Genomic DNA, 19,705 nt, shown 5'->3' with positions numbered 1-19,705 from the left:
CTATTGTTGCGAAATCATGTCTGTGTATTATCTATGTGTATTATCGCCTTGTGAATCCTCAGTGTCGTTCTGTTCTCTTGCGATACAGGTCCGTATCGCTTTGTAACTTTCTCAATTAAAATATCAAATATTGACAGTGAAACATAATCTATTTCAATCATCATCCCGCTTCCTTGCTGTAGTCAATCATCACTAATTCGCGGATCCTACGTCAATGACCCAGTCTCTATCGTTATATCTCCAAACAGGGATGGTTCAAAGAACGTTTTTCCATAAAAAAACCAAAAATCCATTTTTCGGTTATTTTTCACAAAAATTTCACTGAAGTCTCCCCTTAAGTTAGTTCAGTTCAACCGTTCGACGTCTCATCCCCGTCGAACAGTACTTCCGCATATGTGAAGCGCGAAGAACTAAAAAAATTACCACCTCAGAAGTCATCTATAATTTGTCCAACTTGAGCCACTAATTTCGAAACAAATTTGCTAAGAAAGAGAAGAAAAACAAATGAAATTCCCTTGTTCACATTATGAGGAATTTATCTCTAAACGAATTAAGTCCTCCACGAACTCAATTAGACCAACGGTGCTCCTGAAGCCTTACGACACAGCGTCAAAAATAAAGTTCCAAAATAAATAAGTCCAAAGTTTTTACGAAACAGTTGAAATTCACTATTGGAAAACCTCAAATACGAAATAATGTTTCGAGGAAACGTTCCTCAGAATCAAAAATAGAGAAAAAGAGTTTCAAGGTGAAACATGTTTTAGAAACTTCTGATTGCCTTATTTGAATTACATGTTTGCAATACTGTGCGTAAAGAAATGGTATAGAGAAATGGCGTGTCTTGATTATTTTCAGCAGATGACTGAAATCGCCCATTTTTATGTTTGAGGTGGGAAAAATAAATTTCTTGTTTGTACTGATCTATTGTGCCTGCCGCATTTGCCTTGTTATGCCGGCACCACGAAATCTCTTCACTTATTGTTAGACAGAAATAATGCTCGGTACGACAATCGTTGAGCCCTTGTAATATCAGACCACCTATGACGCTTTGCTTATATCTTTGACTTATTCCGAATTGTTACGGATAGTATTTACGTAATATGACTGCGTTTGGTAAATTATCACGTCCGTCAGTCTGCCTTTGGCACCCAATAGTCTTCCGTCGGAGAGCTTTTGTCTTCAGAGCCTCATTTTGGACTTAGGCATCTGAGTTCCGAATTTTTTTTTTCGACATGTTCACAGCACCTAATCTTGTTGACTTAGACTTCAAGTTCGTGAAATTCTGCTCTAGCTACAGCAGTCCAATTCTTGGCGTTGCATGCGCGTCTCCGTCATATATATAGCTGACGCATTTTCCGTTGCGCTTATCTTCAGAGCGCTGACGTATCTTCACCATACCATAAACTTTCATGGCTACGGAAAAGCCACTATGGTAGGGGTGGTAATTCAGCTAATGCTTGTTGTATCACGATTCTCACGATGCTCCAGTTTGTTTTCCCATTCATTGTACACATTCGTTGCAGTAAGGAGACAAAACTTTGAGGTCGACTACCTGGAATAATCACAGAAACTCGACTAATGCTTGAAAACAAAAAATGTAAAACGAACAACTAATAACTATGATGTTGAAATTGAAAATTACTATGGGACAAGTGGACCACCCAAACTCTATTGAAGTAAGAATGAAAACCGCATTGTAAGTTCGGGGTTTGACAAAAGAATGTCCAGCATGCCACAAATTGTAGCCAGACTCTCCAAGGTTTGATCAATATAACGCAGTGCTAATATGACGTGTCTATTTATTCTAAACACATTGCATGTATCGTTAATCGTTGGACCAGCCCACTGACATACGCTGCTAAAAGTGGTTCGCCAAATGTCCCTTGATTCTGGCGCCAATCTGCACGACTAGTGGCGCTAGTAGTTGTCTGACAAGTTTGCGCGCGGTCAACGAGGGCAGCGAGCGTGTCAGAAGTCTACCAGCGCCGCGTAGAGGAACTAAAAAACGAGGACAAAACGCGTACAATTTTTTAGTACACGAGCAGTGGTGAGTGTCAGGGGGCTGCGTTGGATTACTCTTGAAAGTTTTCAGTCGCATACCGTTCTCACATGCGAGTCTCGCTAAGAGATTGAGATAATTGTCAGCTTTGAATTAGCCGCTTTTTTTTCATCAAAATTAGGGGCTTTCATATCATTCGGTTGAGACTGGTAAAGGGTCTTCGTCCTTTTTTGTAAATGGCCAACTGACTCTTTTAAGTCTACACCGAAACTCTATTTTCTCCATTATGAACTTCCCATTAACGGACCACCGGTCTTGGTAAATATTTATAAATAGATCGGCAAAACAGTGAGAAAAAAATTCCAGCACACGTGCGAGCTGGAAAAAGCTCATTTGGTGTATCACTAATATGATTTATATACTTACTTTGATGTTATTTTGCGGGATTCCGTGAATATCTTGAAACATTGTCACTTTATGTTGACAAAAATAAATGACAGTGATGCACTGGATATTTAGTACGATAAATCGCTGATTTTTTACTGCTGAGAAGTACTGTTTGATTTTATGAAATTCAGAACAAGTTTAGACTACCGGTCCGTTGACGGGATATCTAAGGCCAACGCCCACTGTTGCGGATCCGATCCGATCCGATCCACTCCACGTAGAACGGGTCCAATCGGTTCTGTACTTTCAGTGTTGCGCAGTAGGACCGTTGGGTGCGAATAGATATAATTCATTATTTCGCTCATTTAAATGAGATCAAAGATTTTTCACGATTAATATTTGCAGCTGATCCCAATAATCGAAGCTGAACCGGTGTATCATTCCATTTCTGAAGGTTTCAGTTGGGAATTAATAAAAATAAAATTCAAATCATGCCAAGTTCAATTTTTTTCAATTCCTATCAATTTGAAATGTTTGAAAACGGAATTCTTCGATTCATTTTCGATTATTCGGATAATTTGCGAATAGTAATCGGAAGAAATCTTGGGTCCCATACAAGTGAGAATTATAGTGGAATGAATGAACTGTAACGTTTTGTGCCTAACGGTCTTGTTACTGCGTTACACTAGAAGTACAGAGCCGGTCAGGCCCGTTTCATGCGGAGCGGATCGGATCAGACCAGATCAGATCTGCAACAGCACGCGTTGACCTTCAAAATGGGTGGAATGCTGGTTCGTGAAACATTTGAGTGTAATGAAAGCAACAGCGGTACTCGCACGAAACCGCCGCGCACCGAGGCTCAGTAACGATTATCGAATGTTGGGAGCAGATTTATTTTCAAATAGATACCATACTGACGTAGCCATTCACCACATAAGTGTAATGAGAGTTCGAACCACTTATCACTTTTGTGTTCAACAAGGATCGGGAAGTCAAGATACAGACTTTTAATGAATAAGTTTGGCATATCAATATCAGAGTATGCTTGATAATTCATTAGACGTATTATGATTGAATAGTTGATAATGGCGTGTCCAATTCAAAGATAAAGATCAGCGATCTGGGATTATCGGTGAGAAGCGTAAATGAATGTGGATAGAAAAGTGTGAGATCATTGTACAGGAAATAAGCGGAGATAATGAGGTATACGCAGGATATGTGAGAGATTGTACATTCTGATGAAATAAATGTGTCTAAAAATTTCTGTAGTAAGAAAAAATCGTATTTCAAAGATATATTGTAGCCACTTTCAAATCATTTAGAATAAGATATTCAAGTCATTTTGTATTCCGCATTCAAACAATTCGGAAAATTTTGCATTTATCAAAACCAAAATAAATTTTTTCGCAGTTTTTGATGTCATTAAAACCTGCTCTAGACATTACTTTTGTTTTCCAGGTGATCAGCCAAATCACATAACCCATTGGTTTCCTTATTCCACTAACAAGGACGGTATCCCAGCCCGAATTCTCCGATTTCATTTCTTTTGCAATATGTTATAGTAGACTAGAAACTAAGCGACATGTATTTTTTTTATCGGCCATGAAACACTTTAAGAGGGTGAAACCACCCTTCAAAGTGAGGCATGTCAAGGGGCGATTTGGCTGTTTCACCCACAAGAACATAATATTTTTTAACCAATCCAACTGGAAAAGCTTTCTCATAAAGAAAATGAAAAATGTATTTATCTGAAATGGAAAAAAAAAAATTCGGGGGGTGAGCCAGCCCTGAATATAATCACATTTATGCAAAACATTGTCAAATTCGAGTCTAAATATCTGAATACAATATACAATGCATACGAACATGAAAGAAATGTGACATATAACTGGATTTCCTCGAAAACAAATAATGAAGGGGTAACTACTCCTGAACGCTGTTTTTTGCGTTTACTCGAGAAAATGGTCAAATTCAAGTCTTATATTGTAATATTCTACTCTAGAGCGTTTGAAAATTCAAACTTATTATTTTCATTTTCTTATAGTTTAAGGTTTTATTGTAAACTATCTCTTCAAGAGTAATTTATCGCAGCATAATACAAATATTTCGTGTAATCCGTTATCAGCGGCCTCTTTGTCTCGGGACACTGTCTTGGTTCCCGGACATTGTCTTTGTTCCCGATGATCCATTTTTGAGTCTTTCATGATACAGTGAGGAAATGAAAAAACGTTATCAATTCAGAACATTTTAGAGGTAGTTTCGTCCAATATTTATTTTCGAGAAAATCCAAAGATACGTCTTATTTCCTTCACGTTTATACGCATTGTATATTTTTCTGGATTTTTAGACTTGAATTTGACAATTTATTACATAAATGTGATTATATTTAGGGGTGGCTTATCCAGCCTTTTTTTTTCCTTCTTTGAGAACAATAAATTTTTCATTCATTTTCGTGAAAAAAATTTTTCAGTTTTATTGATTCAAAAATATTATGTTCTTGTGGGTGAAACTGCCAAATCGCCTCTTACCATAACATATTACAAAAGAAATCAAATCGGAGAATTCGGGCCGGGATACTTTCCTTGCAAGTATCGCACAAATACTAAAGACATCTCTATTGTTAACATTATTCTTCAAATAATACTGTACCAAATTCTACTCTAGCCATAAATACAATACGAGATATCTCACCACGTGTATATACGGAGTAGATTCGGTAAATCTCACCGCTCAGCACCAGTATAGCCACGCAAATATAACTTTGCTTGTCCTTCTGCTGGCTTTAAGCAGCGAGATTTATCGAATCCATACGGCCTGTATGATTCTTGAAAGCTTACTTGATTTGAGACGGTTTAATTCCATGACTTTCGAGGTCTTTTTCCAATTGACGTATTCGCATTCGTGCCATGTCCAGTTCGTGCTTCACTTTCCAAGTACGAGTATCACAAATTGGATCCCGACAACGGTGATATCTCAGGATGTCTTGTGCCTCGTAGACTGCGCCCCTGAACGTCAGGGACTTTCCCATACTCTAGAATTCATGCAGAACGTATTTATTATATTTCAGAATCAAACATTCAAGGGAAGACTACCAGTTTGACTTTTCTTTCAATAACTAATTCTTCTGTAAGTCAGTGCAAAAAGTGTATTCAATATAAGCTAGACGGCACGTGTCAAATATCGTGAAAGAAAGATCTCAACTCCCGTCACATGTTAATTTTTATACAGAATTTTATACTTTTTTCTAAATTGAAATGAGGTTTCGTTTAGCTTGATTAATCAAGGAAAACTTCTCACATTATACATATCACACGAAAGCATTGATGTCAATATGAGTCAAGCAGCGTAACGATTTATTTTTTGTTCTGTTGGGATTCTATTTTTGATGTATATTCTAAATAACAACGCTGGAACTAACACCCAAGGTTAGCAACGAAGTATTCCCAGTGAATACACTTGTTCCATTAACAGTGCGGGTATACTACCATGTAATATCAATACAATATTGCACTTGTGATGTTACTGTGACGTAAAATTGGTATGAATGTACCTAAAGCATATTGCGCTCATCCAATTAAATTCTGGTATCACCAGAAACGTGGTTATCGCGCCCTCACAGTGTTGCCGGTATGCACAGAATTAGGATACGTACTATCTGGTTAAATACCACGTGGTGATTTGTCTCTGAGTTTCAATTCTAGAAATCGATGTCCCTCTTCATCATTACGTAGGGAAACAAGGAAATAGTTTCGCGATGTGATCGGCGATGTTTATTCACCTCGTATTCAGCGGTTCAGGTAAACGAATTTCAGTAACATCGCGATCATACCGGGGCATTAGCGATCATATTGTGAATTTACAATTCGGAGAATTTCATTGATTTCGGGAAAATATGAACTTTGGTATATCGTATTCACAAAAGTAATACGTCAAACGATATCTAACAATAAGTAATTTGTAATTCTGATTTTCGAGCATTAAGCCAGGTGATGTCTGGTGGCAATGCGTCTCATTAACGATTTATGTTTTGTGCATTTTATTGGAAATTAGTTGTATCAAAAAATACCAAAAGATCCTGTCTGATAATAATAGCTTGTAATATTTTCAGGTACGAAATAATTCATTGTCAAAGCGGGATTAAATTTGTCAGGCATGGAAGCATGTGGGTAAATTCCTAATTACGTGATATTTGAATATTACAATATTTTAACATGGATTCAATGATAAAATTCGTTTTTCTTTACAGCAGGTTCGAAGTTTAAACTTTGATTAACACGAGGAAAATTATGCCTCACCTGATGGTCGAAACGTTCAGGTGGCAAGGATCCTGGTTTCTCGAGCAGTGCAATCATTACCCAGTGAACACGTGACCTCCATATGACGTCATAGATAGGTCACATAGAGATCATCGACTTTTTACATAGATATGACATAAAAATGACTTTATTGATGACTCTGATATGATGTCATGTAGTATGACATCATTATGACATAGTGCTGACCTAAAATTTGACTTTTGTATGACGTCATGATTGTGACTTAAATATTACGTAAATATTATGTCTTATCCCTATCATATGTGTGACATCACATCAAAGTCATAAATTTATATATTATTTAAGTAAGAAATAAATCATACAATTACATAAATTACAAGTCATATTCTGACGTCAAAAGGATATCATAATACCGTCATATTCTTACGTAAGAAACAACTCATACTTTTACGTAAAATTGATGTACGATGAACGTCATACTTAAGCATCAGCTTCCGGTCATTCTTTTACATACGAGTGACATAATACTAATGTCACGACGGTATAAAAAAAAACGATCAACGATACTTTTCTATTTATGTTCTATGTTGTATCATGTATTGATTTAATAATTCATAAGTGGAATTTCATATGACATTTCTTAATTTTTACTTTTATATTTAGTGTCCAAATTTAACTTACCGCAAATTCTCTTTAAATGCAAACATTAAATATATTTTTAACATTGAAAATATTAGGATATTGTCATAAATAAAATATATAAACTAATTTCAAAATTAATTATTATATTGTAATAGAGGTACAGTAACAAAATAATCACTATTTATAAATGAAAAATATAAATATTTTGACTTTACAAGGTCTGTTGTAACAGTTTTTATTTTAGGATTGATACTTTTTTTTACCAAATAAATATTCAATTGTACAGAGTCACAGGGTTTTACAAATAGCGATTCAAATTGAAAAAAATATTCGCCTTTTATTGTTACTTGATCATTGGTATCATTTATGCGCTTAATCAATAAAATATTATTATTAGACAATAAACAGCAATTTTCATTTTTTTTTTGAACTCAAAGTGAAGCCCTTAAACTCTTAAGAATTAATTTTACCATTATCTGATTTTTTAATCACTGGATATGATGGGAAAGTATGTTTCTTTAGTGGCAAATCATCTTCTTCATGAACACGGTTAACTACCTGTTCTAAAGGTTTTGGTGCATCCTTAACTTTACTTTTGATGTTTGACATAAAATTTTCAAACTTAAAAGTACTAAAATCATCTAACGGCCCAAATTTTTTGCAATCTTTGGCAAGATGTACTAAATTATGTACATTGTACGATATTGAATTCTGACCGTACAAATTTTTATGCTCATCAACGAACCACCTTAACAATTCATCAGCATAATCGTTATACACTAGGTATCTTTGAGGATCACATAAAATTCTTATAGCAACACTTAGAGCCATAAAGTGATTATAATATCGTGATCTCAATATATTTTTTAATATGATTGGACCTGTATATAATAAAAACTGACGACATTCTGTGGCTTTCCACTTTGCAACAGTATCTAACAGTCTCGGCTGCTGTGCAAATTCAGATGGAATACAAGTTTTGATGGCTTTTAGCGCTTCATCAACATCTTCTTTTTGATCCTTTGTCAGTCGATGTGCCTTGGAACCATTAGCCAAACGAATTACATATCGTTTTGCTACACCCAAGCATACTAAATGCTGATAATCTAGTGGAATTTGAGATACCATCCCAAAATCTAAATCAAGCAGTAAAGATTCACCCAAGTGATGTTCTTCTTGCAGTTGATTTTTGAATGATTCGTCTGTACGAAGCGGACTATTAATCTCTGGAAAATAAACATAGTTTCCCCATTCTCCTTGTTGGATACATTTGGAACAACCAAAGTACCCACTATGAGATTTGGTTAAAGTTAAATATGCTCTAGCTGGAGCATCACAAATTATAGCACTGAGTCGTACATTTATAGTCCTGTCATTGATTTTCAAACCTTCATTTTGTATATCTTTCATGTCGTCAACGAAAGGATTTATATATACATTAAAATCATTTAGCTTAGAGTGACCGTGGAAAAGTCCCACTAAGAATGGTTCAGTATAAAAGTCATCCTGAATTGCAGCCAGCAAAGGCCAAAATTGACTGCTAGACGACTTACTGAAAGACATCCCATCACAATTCAGTTGAATCAAAATAGTTGTAGGGCAAACATTATAGTATTTATTCAGTGAGCGAATTAATCCATGGGCAATTCCAAAATAGAAATAAGAACCCCCATTGCCATGAATAATCTTTCCTGTCATATCACGAGGAGTTTTCATCAAAGTAGGAACGTCTTTCTTCAGTTCATTTTGGTGTCCGTGGTTACGAAAAATACTTATTAATTTATTAGCAGCTTGTTGCGAAATACTATTTTCAGATAACCAAAACCGCAAATCTTTAGACAATGTAGTCGATGAAGCAGACCCAGTTTCTTTATGAAACTGTACATTTTCTAAAGTTTTCGGCCGTTCAATTTTATCACTTTCTGTGATTTGCTCCATTTGTTTATTTAGATCGTGACTAGATTGGTCACTATTTTGGTCATAAATCTCAAGGTCATTTTCAACATCATCTCGTGAATCATCAGATGTTGCCACTGAAACACTGTGTACGATCTGTGATGATTGAATTTCCTCTGTTGTACTTTGTGCATCTTGAATGTTTTTTGCAGTCTGAATTTCCTCTTGAATAAGTTGATTGATTCTTCGTTTCGTCATAAATCGTATTGGCTTGTTAGGCATTTTCAATTATATTCAAAATAATGCGTGAGCTGAATATCGTCTGAAATAGAGAAAATAAAATTTTTTTGTGACATTGAAGGAAGTAGAGTTAATGTCAGACAATAGAAACAAATTTTTTTAATTTGAAAAATTATATCGATAATTTGTTTATTCTTTCTCATATGTTAAAATGAAAAAAAATATTTTTTTTAATTATATATTTATTTAAATAAAATCTGAATATTGTCAGATGTCTGCTTATTTTACTTGAAATACTAATCAGTTTTCTATTGTTATTTTTTAACGTCGATCATCTTTCAAATCAACATACAGACATAAAAACTTTGAAGGATTTTGATAACATGCAATTAAATAAATTACTCCTCATAAAATATGTCAAAACGAAACTCATATAAAAACCAAAAAATACAATATTACTATTAGGTTAATTTTTGAATTAATAAAAAAATTGGATACTCACTATTAAATATAAAAGTCAAGATCTTTCTCGATTTTTATATAAATGGATACACTCATTTCGCAAACAATTTAAATTAAATATTCATTATGAAAACTATTATTTATAAGCAATAAATTAAAATTTTAATGTAATGTATGTATATAAATGTAAACATAAACTATATGTGATTATGAAGGCTCCTTTAGATTTTTTTTGTGCTTAGTTGTTAGGCAGCCATTTTGCGCAATCAACCGCGTAATTTAACAGTGAAAAAACTTTTTTAATCTTTTATAAATATAACTCACTAATAACATCATTACAATTAATTACTATCATAATACTTTGTAATAAAAAATTATTTCTATAGAAGTTTTTATTTAAAATTCGCAGGCACACAATAGGAAAATAAATAAATAAATTTGTGGATATATAAAAAGCGCGGGCCGCGCATTGCGCAGTAATATTGACCTCCCTTCTACTTACTGTTAGCCCACGGCGTGGGCCTCATGCTGATAAATAAAGTGGCGGTGCATTTAGTCCTTGGTCTGCATAAATTTTATAAACAGTGATAAAAAGTGATTATTTTTCAAAAACAAAGTTAATTATATGTTACGTCCAGCATACCACTTCTCTCTATTTTTCCTACTCGCTAACTCTCCCACAGTTCTTACATTAATCTCATGGTCTCTGTCCTGTCCTCTTATCTCTACGTAGTCTCACGCTATTCACTATCGCGCTTACTCATCAAATTCCATTCCCTACTCCTAGCATTGTCACACCTTTTCTGCACCCGTACGTTTCACGTCTCGAGGAACACTCCTATTCTAACTCTCAACAACGTCACATCTAGACTTCTTACACAGCTTCATACAGCACACTTCGTTTTTACCGCCATCTGAGCTTCCTCGAAATAAATATATAAGTAATATCTCAAACAAACCCTACGTTATTCAATCCTCATCCTGATTTCCGGTTGTCCTGGAACTTAAAAGCGAAGCCAACCAGTTTACTCTTACCGCTCAGGAGTAACTCTACTCACGGACGTAACATATATTTGAAAAAAAAAAAAAAAAATTTTAAAGATGAGCAAGATGTAAGTATATACTAATACACAACGTTTATCATCAACAGTTACAATAAAGCAAAACCTAACCTAAAATTTTAATAATATTCTTTTAAAACTATTAATTTATTATTTTCAATTTTTAGTACAAGTATAAAGACAACAAAGGATTACGCTGTCGTATCATTCATCACATTTAATACGTATTCAGTAATACCCACGAATTGGCTTTTGTACAATGAAAAGTTCAAAGATAAGATTGCATGTTGGTGGCCGAAGAAGGGGACAAAAAATATTGCCCAAAAGATTAAGAACAGAGAAACACCACCTAAGGACTGGCCAGTTTACGAGATACAAATTTTGAGATATTGCAGTAAGTATTAAAATTATTAATTATACTGAAAGCAACAGATATCTACATCTGTATTTTTTTTTAATTGTTTACTGATGAAAAAAAAGTCAGATTTCTGTTAGCCTCCGCGTTAATTGTTGAACTTTGCAATTTATTTATTTACATTTTAAATTCTAAAATTGAATAATTAATCTTATAATTATCTGATTAATTAATAAAATTTTTAACTAGTTTGAAACTCAAAAAACTATATATAATTTTTATGATGATCATAGGTACTTTGGAAAGCGCAAGAAAAGCAGCTGAAGACTCGCAGTACGACTCTCAAATATCATCAGCGCCGGAGCCTCGCGGACGGGGACACAGAAAAAGGAAAGTCACTTCGCCGGTTCGAGATGTTTTAAAAATAAATGGCAAGAACAATAAAATTCATTCCAGTAGTTCCGATGACGACGATCGCCCGGGTAAAAATTTTCAATACATTAAATAATTGGTGCTTCTTTATTTAAAAACTATTGCACATAAATGCATTGTATGTATTGACGTTCATGAATATAAATGGTGTAATTCTATTTTTTAGTTCCTGCATTGCCTTAACTTCCCCAAAACTCCCCATCAAAGAGCCCCAGTCACTTAAAAAGAAATAATCAAGAAGACTCTAGTTCGCAAAGCTCCCATGAAGTTCATGACGATGATTCAGACGGCTCGCTTACTAGGACTATGGATCGTGCGAAGGCACTTTTAAACAATCACAAATCAAAACAGGACGAACCAGGAGCAACAGCTTCAGGAAGTAACGGCGTTAGCGATAAGGACTCAGATGTGCAAGTCAAACACGAGCTCAGAGTTTTTGGAGGTAATATTATCATTTGAATCTTTATTAGCTGTCTACTAACCCTGATTAAAAAAAAAATATTGAGACAAAGAAAAAAGTATTGAAAAGTATTGGTTTTCTTGTCAATCCAATAGTTTTCAATTCAATACTTTTTTCTTTGTTTCAATACTTTTTTTATATTCAGGGAAGTGAATGGATGATTAAAATGATGAAATTGTTTTATTTTTACGGCATTATTATTATTATTATTATTATTTTGATTTCAGTAAAATTAGATACTTGTGTTTTTTTACTGGGTAAACTACTAACAGAAGTAAAGGACTTGAAGCAAAGGAATGTTCTTAACAACAATGGGAATTCTAGTTTGGACTCTGCTATTTCTGCTGAAGTAGAATCCCATTTGAAACTTGATACTCAAGAAAGGGTGGCAGCCTTTGAAGTACGACTAAAATCTTGCAAGACGTTCGAAGATGAATTCGTGAGTTATTTATAATTACATTAATCAATTAGGTTGAAAAATTTTAATCTCAACATTTGAAAAATTTTCATACTTTTGCGACTTTATCTACTTTTTGATCATTAAAAATTGAATTTATAATCAACATAAATTGTTTCGCAGTACATATGCACTCATTTTTTAAACTTTATTGAACATAAAATTTTATAAAGGTGAACATTTTTGAAAAACTGTCATTTAAAATATTTATTCTCAATTGCATGCCTTAAGCGCGAATGCGCGTAGGCATATTTCTGGGGCCTGAAAATCAAATTTTCTATTTCTTCTATTATAAAATTACTTTAATTGATGAAAATACTGACTGCTGCAAGATAATAATCTGATTATATAAATTTCAAGAAAAACATACATCTTTTAATTAATACATTAAATTTAAATTTTTATGGCTTTCCAAATTGATACTGATTTAATAACTGACAATCCGTTAAAAAAAAATTAGCTTTAATTAGAATAATTAGGAACTAAAAAAATAATTTGAAGGATTGATTTAATAATTTTACTGAAACTTAAAAATTTTTCCATTGTAATAATTAATCATCATATAATCTGAAAATTTTAAATATTTATTTTTTCCTATATCCTATTCAAGAAGGAAAAATAAATCAAGAAAAACTTATTCCAATATTTTATGGTCAAGAATAGGTATTGCTGCAATTTTAACGTTTGTATATTTCAACATGAACATTATTCATCATTTTTTGTACAAAAATATATTCTCTAATATTTTAAAAACCCACGATGCTGAAATTAACAGATATTTGAGAATTTCTTAAATTAATAAAAAAATTAACTATTAAAAAAGTTCCATTAATTAATATCAATAAAAAAATATAGAAACAAATGTTTAAAAATATTTTTTGAGTGATATATTACTACATTAATAAGTACGGGAAATTGACAAATTTTTGTTGATATATAATCTCATTTTTGTAACTATTGGTCATTTTCTTTTTATTACATTATCGCGTACTAAATTTTTATCTAGGTTCGGAAAGTCAAACAAATTGGAGGAGCTAATGGTAAAGATTTCACTGAAAGGGCATTAGCTTTTATATTTTCCGACAAATTTGCAAAGGAAAACACCTGGGAAGGTAAAATAACCAAGTACAAAGTGAACGGATTGAAAGTGATTGACATTTGTGAAAGTAAGAAATGATTTTAATCTACAAATTTTAACAACAAAGCGGCAAAATATTTATACAACAATTATATTTCAGAAGTTATTCTTGAAAAGTTTCCGACGTAGGACAAAGCTGAATTCGGCAAAGCCGGAACCAATTGGTTTAGGCTTGGCAATCAAAGAGCAGGAGAACAAGCGAAACAGGTCATCAAAAAAACTATACTGATGGATAAAAAAATTCAGAGCAAATAATGCGTAAATTAAAAAAATTCACGCAAATATTCATATTTTATATCATTTATGTGTTGTCTTATAATCTAAAAAATGAAAAATGACAATTACCGACAGAATCTAAAAAAAATGACGTGCATTGACTGCACGAAAATCTGTAATTGTCATTGTCACCTTTTGGATTTTTTTATTATTATTTAAAGGAAAAAGAGATTATAATAATTACCAAATTTTATCGGAATAAGTCAAAGTTTAAGTTGCGCAATCTCATTTATAAAATTGAGATTCGTGAGCTAGTTTGCAATTCAAAAAGTGAAAATGAACAATTACTATCTGGATTAACAATAGGTATCAATGTTTAATAACTATGTTAGAATGTGTAATTGTCATTTTCACTTTTTGAATCTTTTTCATTATTATTTAAAAAAAAAAGACTAATAATTGAAAAATTTTATTATGATAAGTTGTAAGCTGCGCAATACTATTTGATAGTTTTAATGTTTATCCGCTAGTTTTTAACTTAAAAAGTGAACATAGATAATTACAGACTTAGATTCCAAAAAAATGATGTGCGTTGGCTACACGAAAATCTGTAATTGTCATTTTCACCTTTTGGATTTTTTTTTATTATTTAAAAAAAAAGAGATTATAATAATTACCAAATTTTATCGGAATAAGTCAAGTTTAAGTTGCGCAATCTCTGTTCGCTATTTGATAGCTCGTAGTTCGACCGAACCGCGTGGAAGGTGTGAGTCGCTTGAAATCAAAGATGAGTTTGTGGTGTTGAGTTTATTTATACTTATTATTTATTTTATTTACATATATACAGTTATCGTAAGGGTTGCCAAGTGATACATGGAATAGTTTTTGTGTTGAAACAATGCGGTGGAGGCTTCAGTGAGGATGTCGGTCGTCGAGGGGGTTCAGTCACAGTCCTGGGTGGCGGAGTGTATCGGCTCTCTGGAGAGCTGGGTGGCGTTGGGGGACGGCGGTTCTCAGCTGTCTTCACCGGAGACTCCCACTCACTATCTGTCGTCTGGGTGGCAGTTGACACAAACGAGCGCTGCGGCTCGGGAAATGGGGATACTGGAGCTGGGATGCGTCGGTGATAGCTCGGAGAGGTCAGTCGTGCTCTGCGTACATCCCACAAAGAAAGCAATACGGCTGGTGGTCTGGTCAGTGGTCGTGATGGGATGTCAATTGGATGCAGTATCCAAGGGACAGGCGGGTTGGATGCAGATGTCTTTGTCTGTTGGCTGGCCGAAGCCAGATAAAAGGGATCCGTCATACAAATGTCTTGTAGTCCGGTCTGTCGTAGAGTCAGTCAACTGTCGCAGCGTCAGTCACAGTCGTTGTAGCGTCAGTCAAAGTCGGCGTAGCGTTGATGAGCTGGAACGGCGTGGCGTTGAAGCGTCAGCGTCTGTTTGGTACGTCAGCACGAGGTGAACCCGAAGTGTCCTGCCGATCGGTCTGATCGGCCGTCTCTTATTCCAGCCTCGGTTGGTCTTTGGCAGCGGGAGACCACGTTCGTTGATTACGCAACGCGCTCGGCTGCGTGGGTGGCGTGAGCGGCGCGCGTGACGTCACACTTTCTTCTGGGTCGCGTGATTGGAAAGTGTGCGAGGCTGGTTGCCTCGCGTGGGTTGGAAGGCGCGCGACCAACGAGTTGCGTTCACAATGTTGTTGTGAACAATCTCATTTATGAAATTGAGATTCGTGAGCTAGTTTGTAATTTAAAAAGTGAAAATGAACAATTACTATCTGGATTAACAATAGGTATCAATGTTTAATAACTATATTAGAATGTGTAATTGTCATTTTCACTTTTTGAATCGTTTTCATTATTATTTAAAAAAAAGACTATAATAATTAAAAATTTTCATTATGATAAGTTGTAAGTTGCGCAATACTATTTGATAATTTAAATGTTTTTTCGCTAGTCTTTAACTCAAAAAGTGAACATAGATAATTGCAGACTTTGATTACAATAAGTATTAAAGTGCATTGACTGCATTAGAATCTGTAATCGTCATTTTCACTTTTTAGGTTTTTTCTAGTATTAAAAAAATCATTGATAGTTATTATTATTATTGTCAATTAATATAAGTAGATTTTGTGACCGCAATACTATTCTGAAATTTAAGCTTCGTCTGTTTATTTATACTCAGAAAAAAAAGACAATTTCAAATTCTTTAATTACATGCATCGAACTACAACGTAATTACATTACAGGCCTGTAATTGTATTTTTTACTGTTATCATTTTCGTTAAATGATAAAAGAAAGATTGATAATTCTTATTTGTCAACATTCAAACTTGAATTATTAAAAAAGTGCAGTACTACCAAAAATAAAGATAATAAATTATTTTTTCATTTCGAGTTAAACAGGTGGTTAAATTTTTTAACTCATATTTTTTACAACTACAAATTATTAGTCATTTTTCTAATAATGTGAATTATTTCTTATGTCAGTTGAATATCACATTATTGTAAGCATTCTCAAATACTTTTTATCACTATGACATTAGAGTTATGTCATCGAGACGTCAGGTAAGTTATAATCATGTCAGCCAGACGTCACAATTTTGTAAGCAACTTTATATCACTATTTTACCTCAAATTTAAGTCATCTTGACGTCAGCTAAATAACAAGTACGTCAGCTGGACGTCATATTTTTGTAAGCTTCCGGTACCGACTTTACTTCTCTATGACATCAGAGTTATGTCATTTTGACGTCAGTTAAGTCATAGTGATGTCAATTGGAGGTCATATTTACGTCATTTATCTTACGTAAGAATTTTACGTCAGGAAGTGGGAAATTATGAGTCATATGTGACTCATATTTGACTCACATCTTACGTAAATCATGACGTGACATGACGTCATTCTGACATCAGTTTGACATAATTGTGTTCACTGGGTACAACCATCGAACCTGGTTGTTCCGTCAGACATAAGGTGCCAGAGTGAATTTCATCAGGCCATCGCCACCTTCTCAACATCAGTTGAGGCAAAATTGAAGAGCGGGATGTACTACAGATAATAATGGCTGAATATCCTATGATTTTACTTTTATCGAGCCAATAGCGATAAGTTTGTTACTTAACCGTTGCCGCCAATTTATTCTACCGAGGAATGATTCTGTGCACCATTGTAATTCAAGCATTATTATTGACCAGCATTGTTTTTCAAAGTTTATACTATTTAATTTGGTATCTTATTTTAAAGCTTACTTTTACTCTCTTTGGCATTAAATTCAGATAAATCGTTTTTCAAGTCCTCAATTAGATTGAAGGGTTGAATTTTCCTAGGCAAACTGAATCAATCTAAATCTAGAATTGTTGAATAACTTCAGTTAAAAATGTCTTCGAATTCCATCTTGGTTGACGTTGTCATCGGGTTGCACCATAACTCAAAACCAAATTCTAATTTACACTTTTTATAGGGTTCTACGCTAAGAGTGAAAGCTTGTGAATCTCCATTTACAGTAATTATTTTTACATTTCATGTTAGCATTGTCTGGAGTAAAAAATATCTCATTTTGATATTGAAAATGGAACCTGAAACGCAGAATTTATTCACTAGCACGAATTGAAAACCAAGAATTTTATAATGGTTCCTGCAACAAAGGGACTCTTTTCAGATATCCTTGTTACAAGGTGATTTTCGGAGAACTATGAACAAGATATTGTACCGGATTACATTATTTGGAAAAAAATCTTCACGAACTTCGTTAAAAATTAGATATTCATTTATTTTGATTCAACAAGTGACACAATCTTGAATCCGATAAGTCGATATCCTGGTGATAATGTTCTGATATTACTCTAAAACATGATTGTCCTTGAAGCTAATTGTGACGTTAAGGCGCATTTTGAGAAAGTTGATTTTCAACTTGTGTCACAGGATGTGATCTACATTCTTGAGTTCTACGCTTCCGATTAGATTTTCTTTGTTTCGAACCGCACTAACATGAAATACAGAAATCACTTTAATAAATCTAATATTACTTTAATTTTCAGTTCGAGTATTAGGTTGACTTAATTTATCTAATCGAACATCATCGAAAATTTGCGAAATGAACTATGATAATCATTGGAAAATTTCTAATAGTAGTAGCAATAATTTATTGATTGGAAAAATACATTGACCATCGACTAATTGTGAATTTTGTTGAACTATTCTCGAGAAAAAAAAGATTTACAGTTCTATTACAGATAGTGGGATATTTAAATTTCTCGAACGCTCGGTTTAATGTTACATTTTCAAAAGTGATAAAATTCAATATTACCGCCTGAAATCAGAAGAGAGTGAGAAAGAAAGTTGCTTAGTTGCTTGAAAGTGGCGATGATCTGTGTACGTGTGATAAATTGACTAGACAGATAACAGTAAATATTAGAGTTGTAATTATTTTGGCTGTATCACCTGTTGATGGAAAAAAATTTCATTGTTATTCCTAATGTACGAAATAATAAAAGTGATCAAATAAAGTGTTCCCACCTGCCTACTGCGTTTCTCCCAAGCACCCAACATTGAAACAGATTTCTTATCTTAGTCGAATAAAGCCAATTTTCAAAGAGCATTAGCATCAACTTTCTGAGTCACTACCTTGACTGTTAGAGATTCTAACCTGAAAAATTCGTATGAACCACATCGCCGCCAGAAACAGAGTTTGACAGCTGAAACTCGGAGTGGCCAGCCTGCCCGAGTAGCCGATAAAACTCGCGCATACGCATTGTATGTATAGTTTCAAGAGATTGTCCCGGTATGTTTCAGCCATTCGATTAAGACGTCCATGTGGCTATTTATAAAATGAATTAATAATTTTACAAAGATAATATACATGAACGTGACATAACATCAACATTAATATGCCTAAACTAAAAAATTATGGTAATTGTGTGACACCCAGACACCGTAGACGACTAATTTCTAAGCAAGTGCAGTCTTATAGAACGAATTCCAGGGTAACTAATTCTTTCACCCGTACCGACACTGATCTTTGCAGTATTCAAACAGCTTGACATGGCACAAAAGCAATTGACACAAGTTTGTTACCCTAGAATGTTTCGATACAAGACCAAAGTCTTGGCATGTCAAACGATGTGTTCGAAATTGAGTCTGATTCATCAAGCACTATTTTCGAAGAGAGAGCCGGTAATTTCTCTAGGAAATTATTCTAGCTGAAAGTACCGTTCCGTATTATACTGCACCCAGCGCAAACAATAAGTTCAACTTACAAGATGATCTTCCAGACTGGGCCTTCATCAATTCTATGTATATAAACATAACACAAAACAGAAGCTTGAACTCGGCACGAAGCGAAGACGGTATGAACTCACACAGAGATGTGGACTCACACACAACGGATAGAACGACGCGCATGCGCGCTGCTGTCCTAATACATTTGAAACATGTACACGCGGGCTATGGATGGCCTATCACTCTCTCTCGCTCACGTATCACTCTTTCTCTCTCTTCTTCTATTCCTCTATTCTCTTGTCCGGTTGACGGACATTTCCTAGCGTTACCAAGGAACGTACCGTTGTTGCATAAGATGTATTCACTTCAAAAAATCATCGGAGTTAACCACTTTCTTTCAAATATTTTGGTTACGTGTGACGGGCATTCCCAACTTATGTTGTTGCCTGTCACAGAAATGA

At 34.2% G+C, this 19,705-nt stretch overlaps 1 protein-coding gene across 1 annotated transcript in view; it reads right to left on the bottom strand.

The window, feature by feature from the left end:
• Positions 1-19,705, bottom strand: part of LOC124300690 (glutamate receptor ionotropic, NMDA 2B) — a 1,918,249-nt gene that overhangs the window by 466,537 nt on the left and 1,432,007 nt on the right. Inside the window, exon 16 of the mRNA XM_046755014.1 lies at positions 5,224-5,417. Within this exon, the coding sequence (XP_046610970.1) occupies positions 5,224-5,417 (194 nt within the window). The remainder of the gene's footprint in view (positions 1-5,223; positions 5,418-19,705) is intronic.

This window comes from Neodiprion virginianus, chromosome 3 (genome assembly GCF_021901495.1).
Source record: "Neodiprion virginianus isolate iyNeoVirg1 chromosome 3, iyNeoVirg1.1, whole genome shotgun sequence".
Classification (NCBI taxonomy): Eukaryota; Metazoa; Arthropoda; class Insecta; order Hymenoptera; family Diprionidae; genus Neodiprion; species Neodiprion virginianus.
Note: the sequence above shows the minus strand (reverse complement) of the source record. Positions and strands in the feature narration are given on the sequence as shown.